The 27,672-nt window shown below is 50.6% G+C and overlaps 1 protein-coding gene across 1 annotated transcript in view; it reads left to right on the top strand.

Annotated features, from left to right (window-relative positions):
- Positions 1-27,672, top strand: part of TIAM2 (TIAM Rac1 associated GEF 2) — a 119,015-nt gene that overhangs the window by 10,138 nt on the left and 81,205 nt on the right. Inside the window, exons 2-4 of the mRNA XM_080663529.1 lie at positions 16,282-16,383; positions 17,414-18,574; positions 21,892-22,327. Coding sequence (XP_080519655.1) covers positions 17,420-18,574; positions 21,892-22,327 — 1,591 coding nt within the window. The 5' untranslated portion in view covers positions 16,282-16,383; positions 17,414-17,419. The remainder of the gene's footprint in view (positions 1-16,281; positions 16,384-17,413; positions 18,575-21,891; positions 22,328-27,672) is intronic.

The raw sequence follows: 27,672 nt of genomic DNA, 5'->3' as shown, positions 1-27,672 counted from the left end.
GGGCGGGCAGCATGTTCCCCGGCATGTCCCCTGCATGGGGACCTCAGGCACCGCCGGTTCCTTCATTTCCTTTACAGCCGTGTCAGCTAGCGGTGGAGGAATGGCCAGTGCTGTCCAGGGAGCTTAGAATGAGCAGGCACATTGGTAACATTTTATTTAGTACTTTTAAAAATATGTATTTTTTTATTGATTTCAGAGAGGAAGGGAGAGGGAGAGAAGGATAGAAACATCAATGATGAGAGAGAAGCATTGATCGGCTGCCTCCTGCACGCCCCACTCTAGAGATCGGGCCCACAACCCAGGCATGTGCCCTGATGGGGAATCGAACTGTGACTTCTTGGTTCATAGGTCGATGCTCAACCAATGAGCCACGCCTATTTAGTACTTTTGCTTTGGATCTAGAATGTTCTGCTGAGACACAGCCTGCAACCGTCCGGAGCAGGTTCAGAGCAAGCGTCGCCAGCCTTCTTCTTGAGCCACATCGATGCCTGTCACTGGCTTTGATTTTGACCAGAGTTCCTGGGCACAGATTGAGGTCCGGGGAAGAGCCCATGACTCCAGTCCATAGGGACCAGACAGAAGAGTGTTGTGAATGCAAATAGATAACACCTGTCTGTAGAGTTCGGGGTAGAGGGAGTGACTTGCAAAGCCCCCTCCTTAGCCCAGGCCTGTCCCAGGGCGCCTGGGTGTGGAGATAAGGGTCGGGCTCCTTGCCAAGAGATTGCGCTTGCAAAGTGGCCCCCACTTAACCACTAAGTAAAACAGATGGTTCTGTCCTGGTGGTCCAAGATTGTGTTTGAGAAGAGCCATATTCCCTTTGCAGAGATTGAAGGTCTCCACCTCTTCCTACCGATGACACGAGTGGAAGTGGGGGGAGCACAGAGGGAAGGAGTGGGCGTGGGGGGAGCACAGAGGGAAGGAGTGGGCGTGGGGGGAGCACAGAGGGAAGGAGTGGGCGTGGGGGGAGCACAGAAGGAAGGAGTGGGCGTGGGGGGAGCACAGAGGGGAGGAGTGGGCGTGGGGGGGGCACAGAGGGAAGGAGTGGGCGTGGGGGGGGCACAGAGGGAAGGAGTGGGCGTGGGGGGAGCACAGAGGGAAGGAGTGGGCGTGGGGGGAGCACAGAGGGAAGGAGTGGGCGTGTGGGGAGCACAGAGGGAAGGAGTGGGCGTGGGGGGGGCACAGAGGGAAGGAGTGGGCGTGGGGGGGGCACAGAGGGAAGGAGTGGGCGTGGGGGGAGCACAGAGGGAAGGAGTGGGCGTGGGGGGAGCACAGAGGGAAGGAGTGGGCGTGGGGGGAGCACAGAGGGAAGGAGTGGGCGTGGGGGGGGCACAGAGGGAAGGAGTGGGCGTGGGGGGAGCACAGAGGGAAGGAGTGGGCGTGGGGGAAGCACAGAGGGAAGGAGTGGGCGTGGGGGGGGCACAGAGGGAAGGAGTGGGCGTGGGGGGAGCACAGAGGGAAGGAGTGGGCGTGGGGGGAGCACAGAGGGAAGGAGTGGGCGTGGGGGGAGCACAGAGGGAAGGAGTGGGCGTGGGGGGAGCACAGAGGGAAGGAGTGGGCGTGGGGGGAGCACAGAGGGAAGGAGTGGGCGTGGGGGGGGCACAGAGGGAAGGAGTGGGCGTGGGGGGGGCACAGAGGGAAGGAGTGGGCGTGGGGGGGGCACAGAGGGAAGGAGTGGGCGTGGGGGAAGCACAGAGGGAAGGAGTGGGCATGGGGGGGGCACAGAGGGAAGGAGTGGGCGTGGGGGGAGCACAGAGGGAAGGAGTGGGCGTGGGGGGAGCACAGAGGGAAGGAGTGGGCGTGGGGGGGCACAGAGGGAAGGAGTGGGCGTGGGGGGGCACAGAGGGAAGGAGTGGGCGTGGGGGGGGCACAGAGGGAAGGAGTGGGCGTGGGGGGAGCACAGAGGGAAGGAGTGGGCGTGGGGGGAGCACAGAGGGAAGGAGTGGGCGTGGGGGGGGCACAGAGGGAAGGAGTGGGCGTGGGGGGAGCACAGAGGGAAGGAGTGGGCGTGGGGGGAGCACAGAGGGAAGGAGTGGGCGTGTGGGGAGCACAGAGGGAAGGAGTGGGCGTGGGGGGGGCACAGAGGGAAGGAGTGGGCGTGGGGGGGGCACAGAGGGAAGGAGTGGGCGTGGGGGGAGCACAGAGGGAAGGAGTGGGCGTGGGGGGAGCACAGAGGGAAGGAGTGGGCGTGGGGGGAGCACAGAGGGAAGGAGTGGGCGTGGGGGGGGCACAGAGGGAAGGAGTGGGCGTGGGGGGAGCACAGAGGGAAGGAGTGGGCGTGGGGGAAGCACAGAGGGAAGGAGTGGGCGTGGGGGGGGCACAGAGGGAAGGAGTGGGCGTGGGGGGAGCACAGAGGGAAGGAGTGGGCGTGGGGGGAGCACAGAGGGAAGGAGTGGGCGTGGGGGGAGCACAGAGGGAAGGAGTGGGCGTGGGGGAGCACAGAGGGAAGGAGTGGGCGTGGGGGGGAGCACAGAGGGAAGGAGTGGGCGTGGGGGGGGCACAGAGGGAAGGAGTGGGCGTGGGGGGGGCACAGAGGGAAGGAGTGGGCGTGGGGGGGGCACAGAGGGAAGGAGTGGGCGTGGGGGAAGCACAGAGGGAAGGAGTGGGCATGGGGGGGGCACAGAGGGAAGGAGTGGGCGTGGGGGGAGCACAGAGGGAAGGAGTGGGCGTGGGGGGAGCACAGAGGGAAGGAGTGGGCGTGGGGGGGCACAGAGGGAAGGAGTGGGCGTGGGGGGGCACAGAGGGAAGGAGTGGGCGTGGGGGGGGCACAGAGGGAAGGAGTGGGCGTGGGGGGAGCACAGAGGGAAGGAGTGGGCGTGGGGGGAGCACAGAGGGAAGGAGTGGGCGTGGGGGGGGCACAGAGGGAAGGAGTGGGCGTGGGGGGGCACAGAGGGAAGGAGTGGGCGTGGGGGGAGCACAGAGGGAAGGAGTGGGCGTGGGGGGGAGCACAGAGGGAAGGAGTGGGCGTGGGGGGAGCACAGGGGGAACGAGTGGGCGTGGGGGGAGCACAGGGGGAACTGAAAGGGAAGCCTGCACGCCTTCACTATCTGAGACACGGTGCTGTGTCCGCGTGCGCCTGCAGGTCTGCCCACTTTGTGAGATTCAGAGACAGTAAACCAGGTTCGTGAGATCGCTTAGCTCAGTGGTCGGCAAACTGCGGCTCGCGAGCCACATGCGACTCTTTGGCCCCTTGATTGTGGCTCTTCCACAAAATACCACGGCCTGGGCGAGTCTATTTTGAAGAAGTGGTGTTAGAAGAAGTTTAAGTTTAAAAAATTTGGCTCTCCAAAGAAATGTCAATCGTTTTACTGTTGATATTTGGCTCTGTTGACTAATGAGTTTGCCGACCACTGGCTTAGCTCAACTGTTCAATTAAATAAAAATTATGGCCTTTTTATGGAACCTTTAAAACAAGTCTCTTGGACATTCAGAATAATTTCAGTGATAATGGATATTTTTCATTTGATATTAAGTGTACGCTAATAAGAGGCAAGGTAAAAATGGCTTAAAAAAGGAGATTAGGGTATGGAATTGAAAAAAATATTATAGACAGGAAAAAGTAATAAAACAGAGGCAGATAAACCTGAATTTCTGACTGTTGACACACAAAAGTACTAAACATTGTGTTGTGACAGTTTGAGTTTCTAATAATGGTGGCTGAGTGTCCTTTGATTACTCAGTCGTATCTAAAATGGAGGCTTTAACGTTGGCGTCCCAGGAATATACCTAGACTGGATTTCAGCTCCGTACCGACCTTAGGGTTGGAGAACCGAAAAGGGACCTCGGGCAGTTTCTCAGATGGGAAAACGGAAGAACACAGGACGGAAGCAGCTTGCCCAGCATTCCGGAGATGGTCGGTGGTGGATCTGGAGGGAGAGCCCAGGTTTCCTGTTGGTCCTTTCATAACACGCCCTGTTTCTTTCTTTCTTTTTTTTTTTTTAAATATATTTTATTGATTTTTTACAGAGAGGAAGGGAGAGGGATAGATAGTCAGAAACATCAATGAGAGAGAAACATCGATCAGCTGCCTCCTGCACACCTCCTACTGGGGATGTGCCCGCAACCAAGGTACATGCCCTTGACCGGAATCGAACCTGGGACCTTTCAGTCCGCAGGCTGACGCTCTATCCACTGAGCCAAACCGGTTTTGGCTTCCTGTTTCTTTAATCGCAAATACTCCGGCACATCCTGAGCTAACTTCGTAAATTACCAAAGACGTGTATGTGTATACATATCTATGTATGTGTGTGCATATGTACCTATACTGTACATACACACGTATCTCTCCATTTTGTCCCCCCCTTTCCCCTGGCCTCCCCTTCCTCCCTTCTTTCTTGCCTCTGCTTACCTGCCTACTTACCAGGCCAGACAGAAGTAAACCTCGACTCGGAGACAACACAAAGGCTTTTGTTTTCCTGGGATCCTAGTGAAGTTCAAAGCTGTGCACTGGGTTGGTGGCCCTCATTCCCCTTGACTGAGGACTCCAACCGCTGGTGATTAGCAGCCTTGATGAGACCTCACCTGCCAGTCCGTTCTGGTTTCAGCTTTAGAGCAGGAGGTTTTTTCAGGATCTCAATCCCGTTCCAGCGGAAGCCTGTTAGTGTTTGGTAGTTCCCAGCCTCCTGATGAGAGACAGGCTACGGAAGGGAACACCACCACCACCGAAGGTGGGCTTTAGCTTTCAGTGCCAAGGTCATGAAGGAGCTTTCGTAAAAGTAAACCTTACAGATACAGTGATAGGCGAGTTCTCCTCTGACTCTCGGAAAGGGATGTGGTAGGAGCTACAGATCGTGTCAGGAGGAAGTGGGCCCAGGGCGTTCCTAGGACTTAAATAAAGGTTTTGGAATCCCGGGTGTCTTTAGGGCAGCATGGGGAAGCGAAGATGATCCCTGTGCTGATTGGTACTTGACCGTGGCACATCTCCATGGCTGCGGAGTTGTTAGAGCCAGCGTTCTAACACAGATGTGAAGAGGGCTAAAGAGGTATGGAGTGTGCAGCTGCGAAAGCGAAAAACCCGTATGACAAAAGCCAATGAAAGGAAACGCTGAATGGAGAGAATGAAAATAGATTTGCTTTCAAGTCGTCTGTAGCCGCTCCCGGAAAGCAGAAAAAGGCATCTTAGAGATAAGTGAGAGGAACATTATACAGCAACAGCCACAAACCAGGGAACCCGGGATCTGAAGAGGGAGCAGAGTGGAAAGAACTTTGTGACAAGTGGATGTAAATTCATGGAATGCACACGCACACTCACATATATGTCTATGCATAATTTATTGAAAATCCATAGGATAGACCACCAACAGGTCAAAAACAACCGCCCAAATTAAATACAAAACAACAATTAACAGAACCTCAGAAATAACTGGAACCTAGCAAAAACCTTCACTTATGTTTTTATTTTCACACTAGAGGCCTGGTGCATGAAATTCGTGTACTCGGAGGGAGGTCCCTCAACCCGGACTGCACCCTGTCACAGTCTGGGAGCCCTCAGGGAATGTCCGACTGATGGCTTAGGCTCTAAGCCAGGGGTGGGCAAACTTTTTGACTCGAGGGCCACAATGGGTTCTTAAACTGGACAGGAGGGCGGAACAAAAGCATGGATGGATTGTTTGTGTGAACTAATATAAATTCAAAGTAAAGGAGTGGAGGGGAGAGCAAGAGAACCCTCTGCTCTTTCGGCTCCGCGGGCCGAATAGAACAGCCGAACGGGCCGGATCCAGCCTGCAGGCTGTAGTTTGCCCACGGCTGCTCTAAGCCATCAGTCGGACATCCTTAGTGCTGCCGCGGAGGTGGGAGAGGTTCCCACTACTGCTGCTGCGCTAGCCAGCCATGAGCCCGGCTTCTGGCTGAGCGGGGCTCCCCCTGTGGGAGCACACTGACCACCAGGGGACAGCTCCTGCATTGAGCATCTGCCCCCTGGTGGTCATTGCGTGTCATAGCGACCGGTCGTTCTGCTGTTCGGTTGATTTGCATATTAGCCTTTTATTATATGGGATGTGACTTACAGGGGGGGAAATGGAAATTCTAAGAAGACACAGTGATAAGCAATTTACCAAAGACTTCGTCACTGGCTCTCCAGTGCTCTACCACATGTGTATACTAGTATAGTCAGCTTTTCTCAGATGTCCTTCTCATGTCCTCTAATGTACAGGGCGACTGCTCTTGGACGAGTCCTCTTCGTGGGCATGAGAGTCATTCCCTTTGGCTACTCAAGGACAACACTAGCAATTGCCCCTCTCCGCACTGCCACATCAGAGTTTCTTTCCAAACATCCCACTCGCATGCAGGGATTTTTCCTAAAGGTTCACATACATGACAACAACAACCAACATTTAAAAAACAACGTTTCTTTATTCTTCTAGCTATCATCTGATTCCATTTTCTTCTTTACAGAAAAACTCTTGAGCATGTTGCCTTTGCCAATCTCTTCGATTTCATGGACCTCATCCTCAAACTCACTCCAACCCGGCTGTCTCCACCCCACTCTACTCTGGTCAAGTTCACAGCTCACCTCCAGGGCTCTCTTCTCAGTCCTTGCTCTTTGAACCAAATCGCAGAGGGTGATAGCTCTTGGAGGAGTTCTCCTCATGGCCTCGTCCAAGAGCAGTTACCCCCTGCGATTTGACTCTTGTTGACAATTTCCTCCCTAAAATGAACCCTCCCCCCCAATTGGCTTTGAGGACGACATGTTCTCTTGGTCTCCTTTTAATTTGATTTGCCGACTGCTCCTTCTGTTTCCTCATGTGTTTCTCATCATTTCCTTGGCCTCTTCATGTTGGGGTGCTGCAGGGCCTCCTTGCACCTCTTCTCTTTCCTGTGTTTACTTATTCCCTTGGGGAGCTCATCTGTGTATGTTTAAATACCATCTTCACAAGCATGTTAGCAAGTCTGTACCTAAGCCCACCTCTTCCTGGAACTCTAGGCTCCTTTATCCGACCGTCCACTCAATGTTGCCACCTTAACGTCCAACAGACAACTCACACCTGACATGCAGAAACCCACACCTTGCCTCCCTCCCAAGCCTGCTCTACGTTGCCTTCCCCATTCTCACATGGCTTGCACTCAAAATCTTATCTCCCCTGGCTTGTCACCCCTCCCTCCCATCCACCCAATCCCGTTGGCTCTCTCTTCAACTCTGTCTGACTCAGACCATTTCCTATGCTCCCACCTGACTCCGACCCACATCCTCTCTCACCTGAACTAGCCCAGCAGGCCCCAGGGCTCCCACTTTGCTGCCCACAGTTCAGATCCGCAGGGCAGCCACAGACTATGCCCCATGATCAGCCTTCTCGAGGCAAAGCCCTCTAATCATGACTTTCAGTCTCAAAGTGAAAGCCCAAGTCCCTAAAATGCCCCTTTGGGCTGCGTTCTCTGGCTCCCTGTCCCCTCTCTGACCCCTGCTGCTCCAGCCACACTGGCCTCCTGCCTGTCCCACCTCTCTGGGCACTTGAACTTTCTCTCGTCAGTTTCTTTCCCCAGCATCTACACGGTCTCCCCTCCTGCAAGTTCCTGCTTAAAAGTCACCATTCAGGGAGGCCTTCCTGTATTTTCCTTTCTAAATGACAGCACCCTCCCCTCATATTACCTACTAGAGGCCTGACGCACAAAATCGTGCAAGCGTAGGCCTTCCTTCCCCCAGCTGCTGGCACCGGCTTCCCTCTGGCACCCGGGACCCGGGCTTCCCTCGGGCTGCTGGCAGGCACCCGGAACCCGGGCTTCCTTTGCAGCCCCGGCCTCGTCCAGAAGGTCGTCCGGTCTAATTAGCATAGTATGCTTTCATTATTATAGATTTCCCCCTTCCCTTCTCTACTCTGTTGCTAAAGTACTTATCCCTCTCTAATATATACTAGTACTTATTTTCCTTTTTTATTTGTCATCTCTCCCCACTATAATATAAGCTCCATGAGATCAGGGATTTTGGGGGGGTCTATTTATTGCTGTATCCCCAGGCCTGGAACAGTGTGTAGCACGGAGTAGTTGCTCACTAAACATGCATTGCATTAATTATTGCAAGTGTAGCTTACCCAGGACACCTGATGATGTAGCCAAAGTGACCTATTATAAATGCTCAATATCATTGAACTCCTATATTTTACCTTTAAAAAGGTAAATTATGTAGTTTATGATAGATATGTATTTCTTTATTAGGGAAGCAATTTTAAAATTACTTAGCGTTAAATGAAATTGAAGCTTCAGAAAGATGCCCCTTGATTATTCTGTGGTCTGCGCATCCCCGTCCACGTGACCTTGGTCCCCCTGGCCTATCCTCACAGTCTTTGGGAGGAGGTGTATTCGAAGTTAGCATTGATATTTAGGATGATGGCCTGAAGCTTAAACTGTCACGAAAACAAAATTCTCATTTGTGCAATGTTCCTTGTAATGCAATAGAAAAAAATAAATACATTTTAATTTTTATGCTCCTCAGTTCACTTAAGATTTCGGATGATTTCATTCTCATCTCTCCCTCCTCAGCTGTGGGAGCCTTTTGCTGTCTGGAAAAAGGATGCCTCTAGGAAAAGACTTTTTTCAATGCTTTTTATGTGAAGGGGGCATAGATCACATCCATTCTTCTAAAGAGGAGCCTGAAAGTGGTTAGACTTTAAAAAAGTATATAGAGTAATTTCAGGTTAAAAAGCACAGAAGACTCTAAAACTATTTTGATGTAATGCATATGTAAAAGTCATACTAAAAAAATCCGGGTATGAATCTGACCTTTGGCCTGACTGATCTTGGTTCAAGGTTTCTTTCCCATAAACCAGAGATGACTGTGGGAGCTGCTGGGGTACCTGTGCCCGGGCAGCCCTGGCCCACAGCAGCTCAGAATTATTAGGTTTCAAAAAAATTTTTTTAATTCCTGTAAATTATGAAATTTAAACTATACCTACTAATACTTTTCATTTTTTTTCCTGAAAGTTTCTGTAAAGTTTCTAGCTAAAATCTTACCAGGTTTGTTGCAAATAATCATATAATTTATGAAACAAACCTCAGCAGTAATTGGCTTGCTTTTAAACGCAGGCCCAAGAACAACTTCTAGTGTGGCCTGCGGACATAAACGTATAGAACTGAACTCTCAGATCGGACTCCCAGCCAAGCCGAAAAGTACACGTGGGGGGGGGGGTGAAGAAAGCGCCCATTTAACATGAGGGGCAGTATGTGCGGTGCAAGCCTGTTCGTTTTGTAACTTAAATGGAACAGTGCAGAATGAAGAGACATTTTGCCAAGAATAACTTGGTACAATTACTGTGGTGCATTCTGGTCGCAGAACGTGACTGAGGGTTAGAAGTACGGAGCCTGCTTCGGAAACACGTGGCTGACGGATGGACAGGCCCCTGACTGGCGGAGAAGGCCTGTGGCCACAGCCCGTGGTCCTTCCCGATAGCACCCCAAAGTGTCCCCCCTGGGAGATGTGTCCCACTGTGAGCGTTTTTTGCGGGCGAGTTCCTTGAGAAGTGCCTCCCCATGCCTAGACTCACTTTTTGTGGAATGGCTCATGTTCATAAACATTAAAAACAGGGAGGTTATTTAAACGTCATGCTAACCATCTTGAATCTCATGTTCATAAAAGTTACACAAAAAGCTTATTAAAAAGTCATGCCAGTCATTTTGAATCTTGCAATTTGTTGGTTCTGGCAGTCAAAGCAGCTCATGGTTTGTAGAGACCAGGACACTAACTAAATTGTGGATGAGCCTTGAAGTAGACATGGGAGAAAAGGCAGAGTGGGGCTGAACATGGGATGGATATATATATATATATTTTAAAAATATATTTTATTGATATTTTACAGAGAGGAAGGGAGAGGGATAGAGAGCTAGAAACATCGATGAGAGAGAAACATCGATCAGCTGCCTCCTGCACACCTCCCACTGGGGATGTGCCCGCAACCAAGGTACATGCCCTTGACCGGAATCGAACCCGGGACCCTTCAGTCCGCAGGCCGACGCTCTATCCACTGAGCCAAACCGGTTTCGGCAAGAACATGGGATATATTTTAAAAACGCTAGAAAGAGGGTGGCTATCATGCGGGAAATGAAGGCACTTTGATCATTTCTAAAAGAAAAACGTTTTATCTTTACCAGGGTTTAAAAATTCTAGCCTATATTAACTCTGTAATTTTGATTGAAATGAAGGTTTTTTTTAAAAAATCCCCCAAATATTTTTAGTTTCTCTGACAGCTCAGTTTAGCCGGGCCTCTCCACTCACTGACATTCCAAAAACATACCAGCAATATTTGTGGGGTCGCTGTCTCACCGCTCTCTCATAAACCCAGTCCCCTGGATGTTGTCCTAAAGGGCCTGTTGATTCTACAAATGCTTTGCGTTGCTAATCGCTCCCTGCCTGCACACGCGGCCCCGCCCTTTGGGGAAGGGGTCCAATCTCCAGCCCTGTTGCTTTCTCCTGGTGCCCAGCCCCCAGGTAGATGTCAGAGGAGCGCTTCCAAAAACTCGTGTTGAGTTGGTGAGTGGAACTGTTCCTAGTATTTCACTTCACTTTCCCAAGTTTCTGCCAACAGTAAGAACATTTTCCTTCTTTGCCAACACGGCTCCTGACTGATCTTTGAGCTGGTGCCACTGTGGATTCCTTCCCTCATGGCATCTCAGAGGGTCCCTAGGGCATGGTGTCCACTGTGGTGCTTCTGAGGATAGTCCGGTAGGGGTGGTGGGGGAGGGGTAACAGGCAAATGACTGTCCAGGTCTCCCCAGCCTTCTCTCCCTCCCTCCCCTTCCCCTCCCTTCCCCCTCATCTCTCTAAACTTTGTCCCTGACCCCTGAGCTGAGGCCCCGATGCCCTTATCACATTCCTGAATAGAGGGGTGCTGGGGCTGGGAGGGGACTCTTCCCATTTAGTTCACTTGCTGACTCCGTCATTTATGGATTCAGCAAGAGGTCATGGGGTGCCGTGTCTTTAGGCGTGCCCTTCTCTGTTCCTTGGCGTGCCCTTTGCTTGCTTCATCCAGCAGAATCCCACACATCCTTCACCACTCAGTTGTTCCGTTAGCTTCTTTGGGGGGGTCATTTTTAACTTTCATAGGAATAACGTGACTGTCCAGGGAAAGTCTCTCTTAAGCGGTAGAATGCGAAGGGTGAGGACCTCGGGCCTAACCCGTGGGGCCAGAACTGACCTCCGTGATGGCCATTCCTCCGATGTCTAGTTGAAGTGTCTGCCTTGGGCAGTGATTTTTCAAATGTTTCCCCACGTGTGATTGTATGTCGTTGTCTTTCAAATTCTGCTTAGGACCCTCACTCAAGATACATACATACTTCGACTGCACAGCCAGTGTACAGGCAATGCTACACACACACAAGAATTTCGTGTCACAGAACAATTTGGTCTCATTTATTTTCTCTCCCATTTTATTGTATTCTCTGCTCTCTGTGTTTATTCTGTTCTGTTCTCTTGACAATACTGGCCTCAAGTCATTCCGAGTTCCATGACCCATAGGGTAATGAGCACTTCCGTAAGCCATGCTGCCGCTGGTAGCACTCTTTCTGAACCAGGTGTGACGCTGAGCCCCTGCCTGTGATGAGGTGGCTCACGGAGGTGGTGAGCTGTGCTTTGCGGGGCTATTGTCTCCTGTCTCCGTGGAATTTATGACTTCCCCTCTGAATACCAGCCATGCCTGCATGGGCTCCTGCCCCTGAGCATTCCTTGCTGCTCATTGTCTTATCCATTCATCCGTGAACAAGCACTTGGAAGGGGTCCTGCTGAACTGCAATAGAGCTAGTGACCCTCCACAGTGGGTGCCTGCCGTGCAGGCCCGGACAGCAGCTTGCGCTCTGCCCACTTCATGTCTAAGGATCGCCCTTCCTCAGCACCTTCCTGTGGGGAACAGATGTTCCTTTCGCCTGCCTCTTCATACAAATTGGCTTCCAGTGTTCTGTGCGTAGAAATGAGCTCCTTTAAGTCTGGGTATTCAGTTTGTGATTCTGGGTGCAGCTCATGGATGCAAAATGAGAAAAGCAGGCATGGGTAGTATTTACAGAGGTGTAAGTTGGATCCTTGACTTGAATTCTTTTGTTTTAGAGTTTGAGGCATATTTGTTCTGTACTTTAGTGTTTTTTGGTGTTTTTTTTTTGTACTTTAGTGTTTTTAATGAGACAGGCAATATAACTGGGAGGCAGGCTTCTCAGCATTGATAGTACAGACGTAAGGGGCCAAATGATTATTTGTTGTGGGGGTTGTCCTGTGGGTTACAGGATGTTTAGCAGCATCCCTGAACTCTACCCATGAGATGCTGGTAGCGTGACCCCAGTGTGACAACCGAAAATGTCCACAGATAATGCCAATTGTCCCCTGGGGGCCAAGATCGCCAGGGCTGAGAATGACTGAGTTAAGGTAGTGCCAGCTGTTCATTGAGTATGTAGGTGATTTTTTTACATTTTCTAACATGAGAATCTAATAATACAGGTACATGGCTGTGTCATTGTTTTTGTTGGCATGTGACACATGTCAGAGAAGTTAGCTAGTTTTATATGGCTGTAATAATTTGGAGAATTGATCAAAATCAGACAGGTGCTAACACTGGGAATTGAAAAGTCCCAAACACACACACACACACACACACACACACACACACACACACACTGGGGCAAAAGTAGGTTATATATAAACATATGTAATAATTAGTGTAATAGTTAATAAAATATCTGAAACAGCAGACTATTATAAGCTCTGTATGTACTATTATAGTACATACAATGAAATTTGTAGTTAAAAATTTATAACAGTACTGCCAATTTGTGTTGCATTTCACAGGGGTTTTTTTGGTTTTGTTTGTTATTTTCACAGTTGATTTTCAGTCTCCAAGGTAGGTAGGGCCGATATTTTTATCCTCAAGTTGCAAATATAGACAATGAGATTCAGAAAGTAGAAGTAATTTCCCCAAGGACTCACATGCTATCGGAGACCTGGGAGCAGGTCTGAAGCCTGAGTTCTCTGACACAAACCAGGCCAGGCTTCTGAGACTTGCCTCCTTAATGATTGAAGGTCCCCTGAACCTCCCACCCGAAAGGGAGGGGAACCTGGTAGATATTGTTGTGGTTGATGATGGTCCGCCCTGTTCTTATCTCCTCCTTAGCTCTTAGCGCTATCTGAAGTGTTTGCCTTGGACATGGTCAGGCTCCTGCTTCAGTATAAACTCTCTCTGGAGTGATGTTAGAAGCCTTGTTGGTGTCTCCGGATGCACAACGTGAGTTTCCCTAGCTGCCTCGCTCGGCGTAGGTCCGTTTTTGTACAGTGTCCCCAGGCCTCTGTTCTGTTGTCCCCAGGGAGTCCTGGCCCTCCCCGCAGCACCATCTGGCCCACCAGGGGTTCCTCTTGTTCCCCTGTAGTTGCTCCATCTGCACAGCTGGCCCAGGGCTTGGGACAAGGCAGGACTGGAGGACTTTAGTTTCCTTTGCTCTAAACTCGACGCTCCCCAGAAGTGGAGACTGGGAACCTGGTGCATCAGTTCAAGGCGAGCTGAAGGCACATGAAGAAAAGGTAAATCTTGCCCTGACCGGTTTGGCTTAGTGGATAGAGCGTCGGCCTGTGGACTAAAGGGTCCCAGGTTCGATTCCGGTGAAGGGCATGTACTTTGGTTGCGGGCACATCCCCAGTAGCGGGTGTGCAGGAGGCAGCTGATGGATGTTTCTCTCTCATCGATGTTTCTAACTCTATCTTTCTCCCTTCCTCTCTGTAAAAAATCAATAAAATATATTGGGAAAAAAAAAAGGTAAATCTTGAATGTCCTCCTGAAAGGTGATTTGCTGTGGGACCAGTAAGTCACAGCTGCTGCTGGGGTTGTGAGGACTTATTTGCGAAATTCCTCCCTTTTGCTGAACATTTCCTGGGTGGGTAATTGATCACATTTTTAAAAAAGAACAAAAAAAAATCTTCCATTCTTGTTTAGGATTTTAGCTTAAAAAGCTGCACAGCACAGTCCTATGAATGGGGACTGGAAGGGAATTCAGAAAATGAAAGACAGGGATTTCCTTTTAGGCTCACGAGATTGTGGTCAATTTTTAAATATCTGAATATTTTATAATCAATGATTTGAAAATAATTATAAAAAGCGTTTACACAGCATACAATATTTGCCAAGTACACACAGTCTTAGCGCCATGTAATTATTTATTCCAGAGAGACTTCACTTAAACTATCTCTCGGTCAGCTGTGGGCCTCATGGCACATTAGGTATACCTGATATGTGCTATTGTTGCAGGTTGGTGTACCTAATGTATTTTTTTCTATTTAAAGATATGGGGGCCTGTTAAGTATTTCTTTAAAAAAAAAAAAAGAAAAGAAAAGCTCGCAGGAAATCATTTGTTTCGATCTTTTCAGCCCCCTATGAAAAAAAAAAATTTAACTTGAATACCATCAAATTCCCTTAGAAAAGGAGTCCGGAGTCAGGGGTGCTGACAATCTGACCTATTCATTGTCTTGCTTCTAGACAGAAATCACAGCCGGAGCATGGCAGATAGTGTGTGTTCCACTTGCCAAACTCCTCAGGGACAACAATCCCGTAGTTTCCCTGGGAGATCACCCTTCCCGTCAATACGTTCCTCACAAATATTGGAGATACCCTTCTTGCCACAGTTCAAGGCTGTTTTCCTTCTGCAGGGTTGAGGGGAGACTTGGAACAGCTGGTCAGCATTACTGGTCCTAACATGCTCATGCTATTGTCATCCGTCACCCCCTTTTCCTGTGCTCTAGGCAGCACTGTGTTAATCACCGAGACATCTCCCGGTGGGTCTGTACCCTGATCTTTCAGGCAGACCCACTTGGGAGTGATTCCTGCTTCGTCTGTACCCAAATCGACCTTCTAACGTGCAAAGTTCCTGATCTTAGAGGAAAAGCTTTCAACTGTTCAGTGTTGAGTATGATGCTAGCCACGGGCTTATCATCAGACATGGCCTTTATTATGTTGAGGTATATTCCTTCTATGCCTAATTTATTAAGAGTTTTTATCATGAATGGATGCTGAATGTTGTCAAATGCCTTTTTATGTGTCTATTGAGGTGATTATATGATTCTTTTCTTTCATTCTTATACTGCAGTGTAGTACATGGATTGATTTGTGTACATTGAACCATCCTTGCATCCCAGGGATAAATTCCACTTGGTTATGGTGTATGATCCTTTTAATGTGCTATTGAGTTTGGTTTGCTAGTATTTTATTGAGAAATTTTGCATCTATATTCATCAGGGATATTGGCCTCTAGTTTTGTTTTTTTTGTTTTTTTTTATAGGAGTGCCCTTTTCTGGTTTTGATAATAGGGTAATGTTGGCCTTGTAAAATGAGTTTGGAAATATTCCCTTCTCTTCGATTTTTTTGGAAGAGTTTTGAAAGGATTGGTGTTCATTCTTTTTCAGTGTTTGGTAAAATTCACTAGTGAAGCCGTCTGGTCCTGGGCTTGTATTTGTTGGAAGATTTTTTTGTTACTGATTCAATCTCCTTTCTAGTAATTGGTCTATTCAGATTTTCCATTTCTTCCAGATTCAGTCTTGGTAAGTTGTGTGTTTGTTTCTAAGAATCTTTCCATTTCTTTCAGATTGTCCAGTTTGTTGGTGTATAGGGTTGTTCATACTTTTTTTTTCTCTAAAGAAAAACAATTCACTGTTGAAACTTCATAGCAATGCTTTCTATGTCTGCAGAGAAAATAAAGGCTTTGTGTCCCAGCAGTGATCACTGCCAGCTGGCAGCACCCCCGGCCCGTCCCCTTCCCCCCCCGAAGGCGGGCCGCCTGCCCCTTGTGCAGTGAGGCCCAAACATGTGCTTGAGGAAAACTGTTCATCTCATTCATGAGGTCAACTTCTGTAACTTCAGTTAGTCCAGCCAAGGACTGTTTCGCTGGGTGTCAGCACTTGGGGTTTTGTTTTTACTACTTAGTCCAGTAGAGAACAATGAACGTTCTTGTCACATCAGGACGATGCTCCTGCCATGTTGTCAGTGCGGTGAGTCTGAGAGTTGTTTTCCTAGCGGTGGTGACAGATGAGCCATGACTCACTCCTGCGCTTTCACCTGCTCAACCCCTGAAACAAAGGCGTGCATTTGACTTCAGGCTGTGTGTTGAGTTAATGGCCTTTACAAGGTTGGATGGGCCATCCTGGCTTCCTTTACATCTCCAAACAACCCGATGAGTCAGGCAGCTCACCGACGTTTCATTTATTATTTTGACAGTGATTTTGGACCCAGCAGTTGTTTCTTCAGATAACTTCCACGAAATCCTTGTTTTTATTTTTTTTGGCGGGGGGCACTTGATGTAAAATGCTTGACAGAGTTTCTCATATGGTCTGTTTCTCAGGGTCATTTCATGGACTCACTTGTTAACCATGCTGCCTTGCTCCCAGGACCTCAGGAAGCCAACTGACCATTGATCTCCCCCAGAGCACACACTAGCCTGCAGGTAAATCCAGTGCACGTGACTTGTGGGTCACAGCCGAGTTGCATGACTGTGACTAAGGTATATAAGGGGAGGTTTCATTATTTGGTCAAGCCATGTGGCTTTGGTTTTGTGGCTGTACCTTTTCGATGTACAAGGATTAAAATCCTGCTAAATGTGTTCGGAAACATAACTGGAAGCCCCAACGCCAGCTTTCCTAAAACCAAGTGGGGAAGGTTTGGGTCAGATTTCACTCCGAGTTTGGCGACACTAATAGATTCATTGAGGGTTTGGGGGTTTTAAAAGGAATTGAAAGAATCTAACCATTTTTTGAGATACAAGTCATATTCAAACTTTTTTCTCTCATGTTCTAAAGTGAGGACTCTCAAAGTCTTTATAAAAGCTTCTAGAGATTTGTTTTATGAAAATGTTTTTTTCTGCCCCAAATGAGAACTGTTACCCCCCCTTTTCATCTCAGCCTAGTTTTTGAGGAATTCTAGTCCTTCCTTGTGATATGTCTATCCTGTGTGACATATGAAAGCTGGAGTTATGCTATAAATGTGGTAGTTTTTTAGCAGTACTCTCTTATATTGGTAAGCAGTGTATGTAGAATGAAAATATATCTCTCTGGCCATTAAAAAATCACTGTATTTAGACTGATAGAGGAAAGATACTTTTCCCTAATTTTTTTTCTTCTTTAAGAATTATTGATTCAAAACCTTGTAACAACAAGCCTAAAGGTAGCCCTGCCTTAAACTAATTTTTAGGCCAGTTCAATTTCTGAATTGACCTCACACGACACATTACGTATTTAAAGTAACCAGCACGCGCACATGCAGTACGGTGCACCTGGCTAATGACTTGCTTGCAGGGTGTGGAGAACCGATCCGGTAGGTACGTCTCGTCCCTGCTGCTCGGCGTTGTGTCGGGCGCAGAGAGAAGTTGCGTGGTTCCTTTGCCACACGGAGCTCATTTTTTCCCTTTTTAGAGAGTTCCGTCCTATGGAATGTAATGTAGGCCCTGGCGCTCACCGATGTCCCTGTTCCTCACCCAGGTTAAGATGGGGAACTCCGAGAGCCAGTACACATTCCAAGGATCTAAAAACCACAGCCACACGATCCCGGGTGCTAAGCAAAAGCCGTGCTCCCTGAAAATCCGCAGCATCCACGCCAAGGACGACAAGGCCTTGCACGGATGGGCCCACGGGGGCGGCGGCGCGGGTTACAAGTCCAGGTCGCTGGCCCGCAGCTGCCTTTCCCACTTCAAGAGCGGCCAGCCTTACGCCTCCAGACCCGGCGGGCCCGCCTGCAAAGCCTCCAGAGGCGGCGCCCACTCCAAGCCCAGGGCCATCGGCCCCGGGGGCGACTGCCTGGCCACCCACGCTGCCTTCTCCCCCGAGAACGGGTTCCACCACGCTGGGCAGGAACAGGCGGGAAGCCACGTGGCCTCCAAGGACCGCCACGGACACCTTCTCAACTGCTACGCGGGGAACGAGAGCATCGCCTCCACGCCGCCCAGCGAGGACCAGAGGAGCCCCCGGGTGCTCATCAAGACGCTGGGGAAGCTGGACGGGTGCCTCCGGGTGGAGTTCCACAGCGGGGGCGGCCACCCCAAGGCGCCCCAGGAGGCCGAGGCTGCGGGCGGGCCGGTGCGGCTGCTGCGCTACTCGCCCACCCCGGGCCCCCGCGCGCCCTCGCCGCCCAGCCCGCGCCTCTCGCCCGCCCACTCGCGCCCGCGCTCCAGCAAGGGCAGCTCCCTGAGCTCCGAGTCGTCCTGGTACGACTCCCCCTGGGGCCACGCGGAGGGCAGCGAGGCCGAGGGCCCCTTCCCCGCCCCCGCCTCGCCCGACCCCAGCCTCCGCGCGGGCTCCCCGCCCAGGGACACCCCGAAGCCTTTCAACCAGAGCTCTTCGCTGTCCTCTCTGCGGGAGCTCTACCCGGAGGCCACCCTGGGGAGCCAGTGCGGGGCCCGCCTCTCCGATGAGTACTTTGGCGCCCCCGCCGGCCTCAGCCATCGCGTGTCCTTCGCCTCCGACATGGACGTGCTGTCCCGCGTGGGGCGCGGGGACCCGGGCCAGTACGCGTCCTTCACGCTCCCCTGCAGGAAGTCCAAGGCCCTGGCGGAGGACGCGGCCAAGAAGGACACCCTGAAGGCCAGGATGCGCCGCATCAGCGACTGGACAGGGAGCCTCTCCAGGAAGAAGCGGAAACTGCAGGTGAGCGCGCTGGGCCTGGGCGGCAGCACCAGGGATGCCCCTGCTTTCCTCTGGGAAAGGGGCGTGTTGGCAGAAGGTGCCGCACCGCTGGTCCGGGGCCTCAGGGAGCCCAAGACCTGCGATCCTGTTTGCAGGTGTGAGTGGTGGTGTTTTTCCCTTTTGCCTCAGATTTGCATTTTCTTTTATTTAAAAAAAATTTTTTTTTATCGATTTCAGAGAGGAAGGGAGAGGGAGAGAAACACCAATGATGAGAGAGAATCATTGCTCAGCTGCCTCCTGCCTGCCCCCTACTGGGGATGGAGCCCGCAACCTGGCCATGTGCCCTGACAGGGAATCCAAGGCTGACCTCCTGGTTCCTGGGTCCTCGCTCAACCACTGAGCCGTGCCTGCCGACTTATGTTCAGTTGTCGTCTACTGTGACCCCAGTTGACACTGGCATTGAGCCAGTGAGTCCACGTCTCTGATTTGCTTAGAGCGTGTCTCTCCTCTACACTGTTCACATTTATGGGCTAACTTGCAGGGGTCCTCAAACTACGGCCTGCGGGCCACATGCGGCCCGCTGAGGACATTTATCTGGCCCGCCAGGTGCCGCTGCCTGTCCTGCTTAGCAGCTGACTCGTCCCGGGCCCGCAGTGCGCATAGGAATTTGTTCATAGTTTTTTTTTTTAAACTATAGTCCGGCCCTCCAACGGTCTGAGGGACAGTGAACTGGCCCCCTGTTTAAAAAGTTTGAGGACCCCTCGGCATGTCAGGTGGCCGTGCCTAACTTGGAGGGAGGGAGGCCGGGAGAGGGAAATAACCCTGCCCTGTGCCCTGGGGAGGACCAGGATATGTGTGGGCCGCATGCCGGCAGAGTCCCCAGGGCATTCTACAGAGGACTGGCGGTCCGTACTCTGCGATGAAGGAAAATGCGCGCGCACCATGACGAGGTGACATGGGCACTCTTTCCTAGAAAGTGAGGGGCGGTGACCAGTTTTCCCTTAGCTCCCAGGATGCCGAGTGACATCTGAGTCTCTCTCTATTCTCTGTTGTAGCGCTCTGGTTGTGAAGCTTCAGGAAGCTCGTTTATGATGATCTGATTGGGGGAGTGAAAATCCGTCTGCTGAGTGCACCTGTGTCACATGGCATGTTAGCGGCACACCCAAAACTCAACCAGAGAGCCTATTTAGGGGCATTCATTCATTCATTCATTCCTATTTGCTGAACACTACTCGTCCCTGGCTATTAGGATTCTAGATGGAAAGATTTTGACATTTATTAGAGACCGGGGAAGTTCCTGTCTGTGTATAAGAATCAGTTACCAATACTAAAATGTCATCTTTTCCCATTTCTCAGGGAGAAAATTTTGTCTTTGCTACCTCTGAACATTTCCAAGTTAGCAGGACAGCTTGAAGCCTCTCATTAGAAACCATGTCAAGAGGGTTTGCAGGTCGTGTTTAAGTTTGGCATTAAAGTGCCTTTCTGACGGGGTTTTGCTTCTTCTGAGCACCCCGTTGTGGTTCTTGCTGAGTATCAGAGGCAGCCCCGTGTTTGGGGCTCTGAGTCAGAGTCCTACTCATCGCTGAAATCGTGTTAACGCTAGCTACATGCGAAGTATTGCTTCACTTCCTAAGAGTTTTTGAAGAATAACAAGTGACAGGTTTTTTTTTAAAAAAAAGTCAAACTATTTTGAAAGTTTCCTAAATGACTCACCGCAGCTGGCTTACTTGCTCTGTTCTTGCATAAGTACCCGTGTATAAATAAATGTGGCGTTGGGACACTGTGTAAACACACACGGAAAACAGTATTTTCATTAGTAATAGCCGTGTTGGGGGTTCAGCTGTTTCTTGTCCCTGGGTATTTGGAAGCAGAGTGATGATTTTCCAACAAAAGATAGCAAGTGATTGCTGCTTTGCCACTTGCTTTCTGGGTGGAATTCCGGAAAATAAAACCCCTTCTCACATTGCAGTATTCAAAGTAAGGCCAATAGTGCATGGCCCTGGGCTCAGTTTGCTTTCGTTTTTATTCTAATGGATAAGGAAGCAACATTGAAAGGCCGCCAGCAGCCGAGGAGGTGAGCGTGGTTAGCATCTCTCAGCAGAGTGACCGTGATCTAAGCTCCCCGTTTGGGATGCCAGTATCTTTTGAGTCATAATTTAAGCTCACTTTCCTGCTGTTTACCAAAGAATGGGCCGTATGGAAGGAATTTTTCCTGAATGACTAGACTTGTCATCTAGGTGTAAGAGGACATCTTCATGTTTTCAGCTCTGTGCTCGGCCGGTTCAGTATCCAGTGCACAGAGTCCTCGTAGGGGTAGCAGATACTGTAGAGACTTTAATTTTATTTAGAGCCGCCTGTCTCTGATTTTGTGTTGAAATCAGTATGAACGCCAAGCATCATGTCTTTGGTATGCCCCGTGCCTAGAACGGGTGGGGAACGTCCGGCCAGTGGATGTGAAAGGCCCACGGAATCATTTGGTCTGGCCCTGCTCAGGCATGAGGGGGGAATTAATTAAATGTTTCACCAAACACAAACGGGCTAATTTTTAAGTTGATAATTTTGTATGGCCCGAGAATGATGTTATAAATATCCAAATGGCCCTTGGCAGAACAAAGGTTCCCCACCCCTGGCCTAGACTACAACAGATGTTCAAGTAAAAGGATGAGAATGAATGCAGAGTAAATTCTTTTCATGAAAGAAATTCCCAAATTAAGCACACCATTTTAATTACGAAGAAAGGGGGCATGATTTCACCGTCTGCAGTGGGAAAATAAGCTGCCGGAGACCCCGAGTCTAGACCTGGGCAGGTGGCGAGAAGCTGGAGGCCGTGTTTACCTTGCGGACAGGTTTGTGCCTAGAAGTTCATGCTTCGAAACACTGAGTCCCATGTCCCTTCCCCCTTGGCCCTGGAACTAGGATTTTCTAATTTACCTTTAAAAGGATGCAGGAAAAAAACAAATAAACTGCAAGGACATGAATTTTTGCCCCTAAGACTCCGATTCACAGTTAGCAAAGAAACATCAGTCTAGGAATCTTCGCTTATGTGTTTTAAATACACCCGTTAATTTCTTGATGCTAAGCGTAGGTGACATGGAGGACAGTCAGTGGTATTTTTGTTCCTTGTTGAAGCATTAACTCCACCGGCTGTAAGCTGGGTTGGGCAGCACTATTCCCACAGTTCTTTCTGGTTTAGAGACTTGATTAAAGATGCACTTTTGCTAAAAGCATCTTGCTCAGTGGCAACAGCACCAGCGACCAACAGTGCCCCACGTGTGCTGTGTAGGGGGGACGCTTTGGATGTATGTAACTTCTGATCAGGGTCATCTGGTTGCTCCCAGGAGCCGAGGTCCAAGGAGGGCAGCGACTACTTCGACAGCCGCTCGGATGGCCTGAATGCAGACGTCCCGGGGCCTTTCCCGGTGCCTGCCTCGCTGTGGGCGGGGGGCTCTGCGCAGCTCCTGTCCCAGAGAAGCGAGTCTGCTCACGCGATTGGCAGCGACCCCCTCCGGCAGAACATTTATGAAAATTTCATGCGAGAGTTGGAAATCAGCAGGACCAACACGGAGAACATAGACACGTCCACGGAAACCGCCGAGTCCAGCAGCGAGTCCCTCAGCTCTTTGGAGCAGCTGGACCTGCTCTTCGAGAAGGAGCAGGGGGTGGTCCGGAAAGCCGGCTGGCTCTTCTTCAAGCCCCTGGTCACTCTGCAGAAGGAGAAGAAGCTGGAGCTGGTGGCCCGGAGGAAGTGGAAACAGTACTGGGTGACACTGAAAGGTGAGTGTGCCGGGGACCGCCGGGCCTCTGGGACCCTCCCTCCGCTGTGCTCTCTCCTGGGGGTGCCAGGGGCCCGCGCTCATTTGAGTTCATGTGAAGGGAGTTGACATAGGATCTTCCTGCATGCTTTACTACAATCGCGCGCTCTCTCTCTCTAAGATTTTTAAATTGATTTTTAGAGAGAGATGAAGGGAGAGGGACAGAGAGAGAGAGAAACATGGATGTGAAGGGGAACATGGATCCGCTGCCTGCTGCAAGCCCCCAACCGGGGATCGAGCCCAAAACTTGGGCATATGTCCTGACTGGGACGATGCCCAACCAACTGAGCCACACTGGCCAGGGCTACAAACACTTTCTCAAACCCGTGAGATATGGCTTACTTAATATTCACATTTGTGATTCCATCTAACACGATTGAACTTCATAGTTTTTGCTTATTATTTTGTAGGTATTTCTGTACCACTTTTAAATACGTTTCCTGGCCCTATCCGGTTTGGCTCAGTGGATAGAGCGTAGGCCTGCGGACTAAAGGGTCCCGGGTTTGATTCCGGCCAAGGGCACATGCCCGGGTTGCGGGCTCAATCCCCAGTGGGGGGCATGCAGGAGGCAGCTGATCGATGATTCTCTCATCACTCTCTCCCTCTCCCTTCCTCTCTGAAATATATATATATATATACACACACACACACACCTTTCCTGCATCTGGAGGAAAGAAAATACCCCAAATAAGTAAGCAAATGTAGTTTAGTTATTTGGAATGCAGATCCCGAATCTCCTGTTGGGCACGTGTGCAGCTTGTAGAACTAGGATTTCATCTGGGTTATTTGATTTGTGTGTCCTCTCACCTTTATGAAGTAAGAGAGTCACATTGATACCATAAAAAACCAAAGTACAGGGATCAGGAGTAAGAATCTGATAGAAGTTTCTCCCAAGCATTGCTGTTTGAAACTTAGGGTCGCCTTGCTCGGTGTGGGCGCGTGGACGGCACATGGACTTGGAGGGATGCAGAGGCCCAGGAGCAGCGAGGCTGTCAGTGGGCACAGTGCCGATTTACACCGAGGGGGCAGGGGGAGCAGCTGCGCAGCCCCTGGCGCTTCTGCGCACTTGTCCTGTGGCTTCTTCAGAGGAACTGAGTGTAGTGTTCAGAGTCCAGCCTCATTACTGGGCCGACGCCCTTCCTCATCACGGGAGGAAGCAGAAATGGGGATCACATCCCAGACAGTGCGTGCGAAAGGCTGGAGCCCCCCACTGCGCCCCTCGCTAGCTTTCTGCTTTGTTTGCCCTTATTTAGAAACGTTGAGCCCTCCGGCCCCCACCCTTGGGGTGCTGCCGTGATTGCATAATGACCCCTACGCCCCTCTGTGGCAGGTGCATCCTTCCCCAGCAAACTGGAGAGTTGATAAAACCCAAGCCCAGCATCCTACAGATTGCTGTCCTCTGCGCTCCGGGTTCGGGTCCCGTGACACAGGCCTCTCCTGGGTTTGGCATCCAGGGAAGCAGGCTCTCACCCTGAATGACGGACTGGATTTGGAGAGTTGGAATAATGGCTTGAATCGGCAAGAAAAAATGCTGGAGGTTGAAGCTATGCTTTAAGGTTTAATAACCAAATAACTACCCGAGGACACGATAGGGAGACGTGGCCGCAAAGTATGACAAGTGAAGACGATTTGGGGTTTGATGTGCAGCCGGTCCATGGCATGAGTGTCCGTTGGGGTGAGGCCAAGGTGATAGTAAGCGTCATGGGAAAGCGAATGTGAGGTCCGGCTCTGTTTCCCCTGCCCTGACCTCTCCTCGGCGGGGTGCTGCAGAGGTTCGTTAGTAAACAGGTGATTCTCAGATTCCACCTGACCTGTCACGGGGGGGGGGGGGGGGGGGCAACATCTGGACTTGTTTGTGAATCACAGTCTGACGCTGCCTCTTATTGGTGTGGTAGTTAGAACAAACGCACTCTGTTCCGTATGTGTCATGTACTTATTTTTTAAAACGTATTTTTATTGATTTCAGAGAGGAAGGGAGAGGGAGAGAGAGCTAGAAACATCGATGATGAGAATCATTGACTGGCTGCCTCCTGCACGCCCCCTACTGGGGATGGAGCCCGCAACTCGGGCCTGTGCCCTGACCTGGAATCGAACCGTGACCTCCCGGTTCCTAGGTTGATGCTCAACCTCTGAGCCACACCGGTGGCCGCCTAGCTGTACCTACTTTTTTTTTTTAATGTAAAATTTGTTGGTTAAAATTGATGCTTTGGGAAGTTGTTCCCTACTTGTCTTATAGCTTTCAAACCCGCCCTCTGTATGTCCTAGGGTGGTGGCGGTGGCGGCGTGTGATGGTGTGTGTGTGTGTGTGTGTGTGTGTGTGTGTGTGTGTGATGGTGTGTGTGTGTGTGTGTATGTATGTACGTACGTATTCTGGGAGAAGGAGGGCCATAGGTGACACCAAGGGGACTGAGAGCCGTGCCGCAGGGAGGGTGACATACGGATCTGGGACTATTCAGCCGGGAGGAAATAAGGACTGAGCTGAGAGTAGACAGCAGTCTTGTGGCAGAGACACGGGATTTAATCTGGTTCACCAGAGGTCAGGACAGGACTAATAGATGGAAGACAAGTTGATTCTGAATTTCACGTAAAAAAGAAAGAAACAAACAGTGGCTGGGCCATGGGCACGTGGAGAGCTCCTGCGTCCCTGTGTCCCTGCTGCTGGCATTTGACAGAGCCAGCCGTTGGAGGCTTCCCGGGGAGCCCAGGCCGGTATCACTTGAGGTTGGAAGAGCACATATCGGGGTTCTTGCTTTCCATCCCTGTAAGCCCCACCGGGACCTCTGGCTGCCGACTTCAGGGATGGGATGGTCCCGAATCATCTCGGATGATCACGAACGAGATCTGCGGTCCGGCCTGCCGTCTCGTGCTTCTTGTAAAACACTTCAAGACCCACGGGCGAAGGGTGCTTTGTCAGTAAACGTTATCAAGCTTCCTTCCCGCTGCCGCCAGGGAGAGGCATGCGGTAGAGACATTTCCCCCAGCACAACCCCTCCCACGTGGCTTTCCACACCTCTCCTCTCTGGGAACTCAGTGTGTTGATTTTAGCGTTCTTGCCTTAGAATCCAAGTTGTAATGTTTGGACTTAGCCATTTGGTTTAATCCTGGTTAAAAGCATATATAGGTGTCTATATGCACATGTGATCATTGAGGCAGAATTTTAAAATTATCCTGGAAGTATCTGTGCAAAGAAACTGGAAACAGTATTCCGGAGAGAGAACCGATGATTAGCAAACCGCCTGATTACCTACCTCCATCGAATGATAGGGATGCTAAGGGCACAGATGTCTTTTAGGGCTTTCAGGGTGTAATACATTCTTAACAAAGACAGTCCTGTCTTTTCCAATGAGTGGATTTTCATGCGGTTCACAGGGGGCTTCCTGGGCGGAATAGTTGCCCAGGTCACTGAAGAGATCCTCAGAATGCACAACAGCGGGCCGATTGTGGGAACCCCTTACACGTCCCGCGTGGTTCAGGGTTCCGGTTCAGGGTTCGGGTTCTGGAGAAGGCCGCACACAAATGAAAAGAGACTTGGAAAAGTATTAATTTGGGAATATGGGGGGCCAGGCGGGAGCCCACCTCTAGTGGGAGGACTACCGCTAGGCTCTGGCCTTGCTATCCCTTTTATTGAGGCTATGGGATACACCCATTACCCTTAAGCAGCTTTGGGAAACACCCATAGCCCTTAAGCAGGTAATAAGCGGATTATCATATCAGTAAGGATTTACATGATTACAAGATGGGGAAGTTGCCTCAATTACCATTGTCTCAATTAGATAGGGAGTGGTTGGCTCTGACCTTTCAGAGCTTCAAGGTTGACCAGCCTTCCAAGGTTCCTTGTCCACACCTTTCTAATTAGTGAGACAATGATCGGTTTCCGGCAGCCGATGTCAGCAGGGGGGTGCATCAAGGAATTTTAGGGTGCTGGCAGCTCTGCCCCTCGATAGGACAAGGAATGGAGGATGAGTGTGGGTTCAAAGGATGTCAACAAAAAGGTGGATTTGGAGGAGAACAGAGACTAACGGCTCTTCTTCGCCGGGGATCGTTCTAATAGGACATCTCTTGTACATCCGCTGCTGTCCCCGTCTGTTTTCTCTTTGTGCCAGTGTGGCGGGCACTGCCACTGTCTACTCCCCAGGTCACCACCGGCTCCTGGCGGGGACTGGGCAGGGGGCTGACAGCCACGACCCTGGGGGTGCCGGGCCTGACATGCTGCAGCCCCCCGCTTCTGTCAGCCGAGGCCCCCGGCGTCAGAGACCCAGGCTAGGTCAACTTGACGTAACAGATCTGCGATCGACTTCCTGTGCTTTAAATTCCGCAGCAGCAGCAGCAGCAGCACTCCGCCTATGGGCTTACACCCGGCCTGGCTCTAAAGCGAAACGTCCCGTTGTGGTCTCGTGCTGCCACGTGAGAACTGCATTCTGTCGTCCATGGGGTGGGAGGTTGGGCAACACCCTGGCATCTGCCCAGGGCGGTGTTCACTTCCTCTGGACGCACTGATTCAAACCACGGCCGCCGGGAGCACAGTGCGAGGGAAGCGGGGAAGTCCAGCGTGAACCCTTGGAAAGAATTTGGGCTTGGGGACGGCTGGTGTTGCTCTGCCACCTTTGCCCCGATTCCTGGTCCCAAGGTCATGCATGGCACTGGGTACCCAGCGGCAGTACCAGTCCCTGATGGAAAGATTGCGGGCATCGCTTCCACGTGATGCGGTGGCTGGAGGAAGAGACGCTCAGCCCCGCAGAAGCAGCTCTGCCCGTAAACCTCGTGCTGCCCTCCCTCTTCGGAGGGCCTCGCTCAAAGTTCGGACAAGTTTTGTTTGTGGGAAGAGAGTTGCTCAGTGCTTCTAGAAACCATAAAGCACAGGGGAGGGAGAAAGGGAGCTGTTTCTGAGGGCAGAGCGAGGGGCCGGCGTCTTTTTCTCCTGCCTTCTGTGCTGCATTATATAGACATGTTAAGATTTGTGTTTTTGGTTTTTTTTTTTAATTTTTCTTTATTGTTGAAAGTATTACAGATGCCCCCCCCCCCAACCACCCCCACCCTACCCCCAGGCCTTCACTAAACTATTGTCTTGTCCATGGGTTATGCACATATGCCTAGAGGTTCTCTTAATCTCTCCCCACCCACCCTGCCTTCCCTCTGAGATTTGTTTTTAAAGGAAGACATGAAACTGGGAAGAGTGAAATTATTTTTAAATGGTAATTATAGTAATTATAGGACATTCTATCTAATTATCAAAACAGACCTTTAATAACTTCTGCCTCCAGCACTTTATGAGCCTGTTGGGGGAAGCTCTATACTTGCAAGCATATG

Source organism: Plecotus auritus (genome assembly GCF_963455305.1).
Source record: "Plecotus auritus genome assembly, chromosome: 4".
NCBI classification, from domain to species: Eukaryota; Metazoa; Chordata; class Mammalia; order Chiroptera; family Vespertilionidae; genus Plecotus; species Plecotus auritus.
This window is presented reverse-complemented; position numbering and strand designations above follow the sequence as displayed.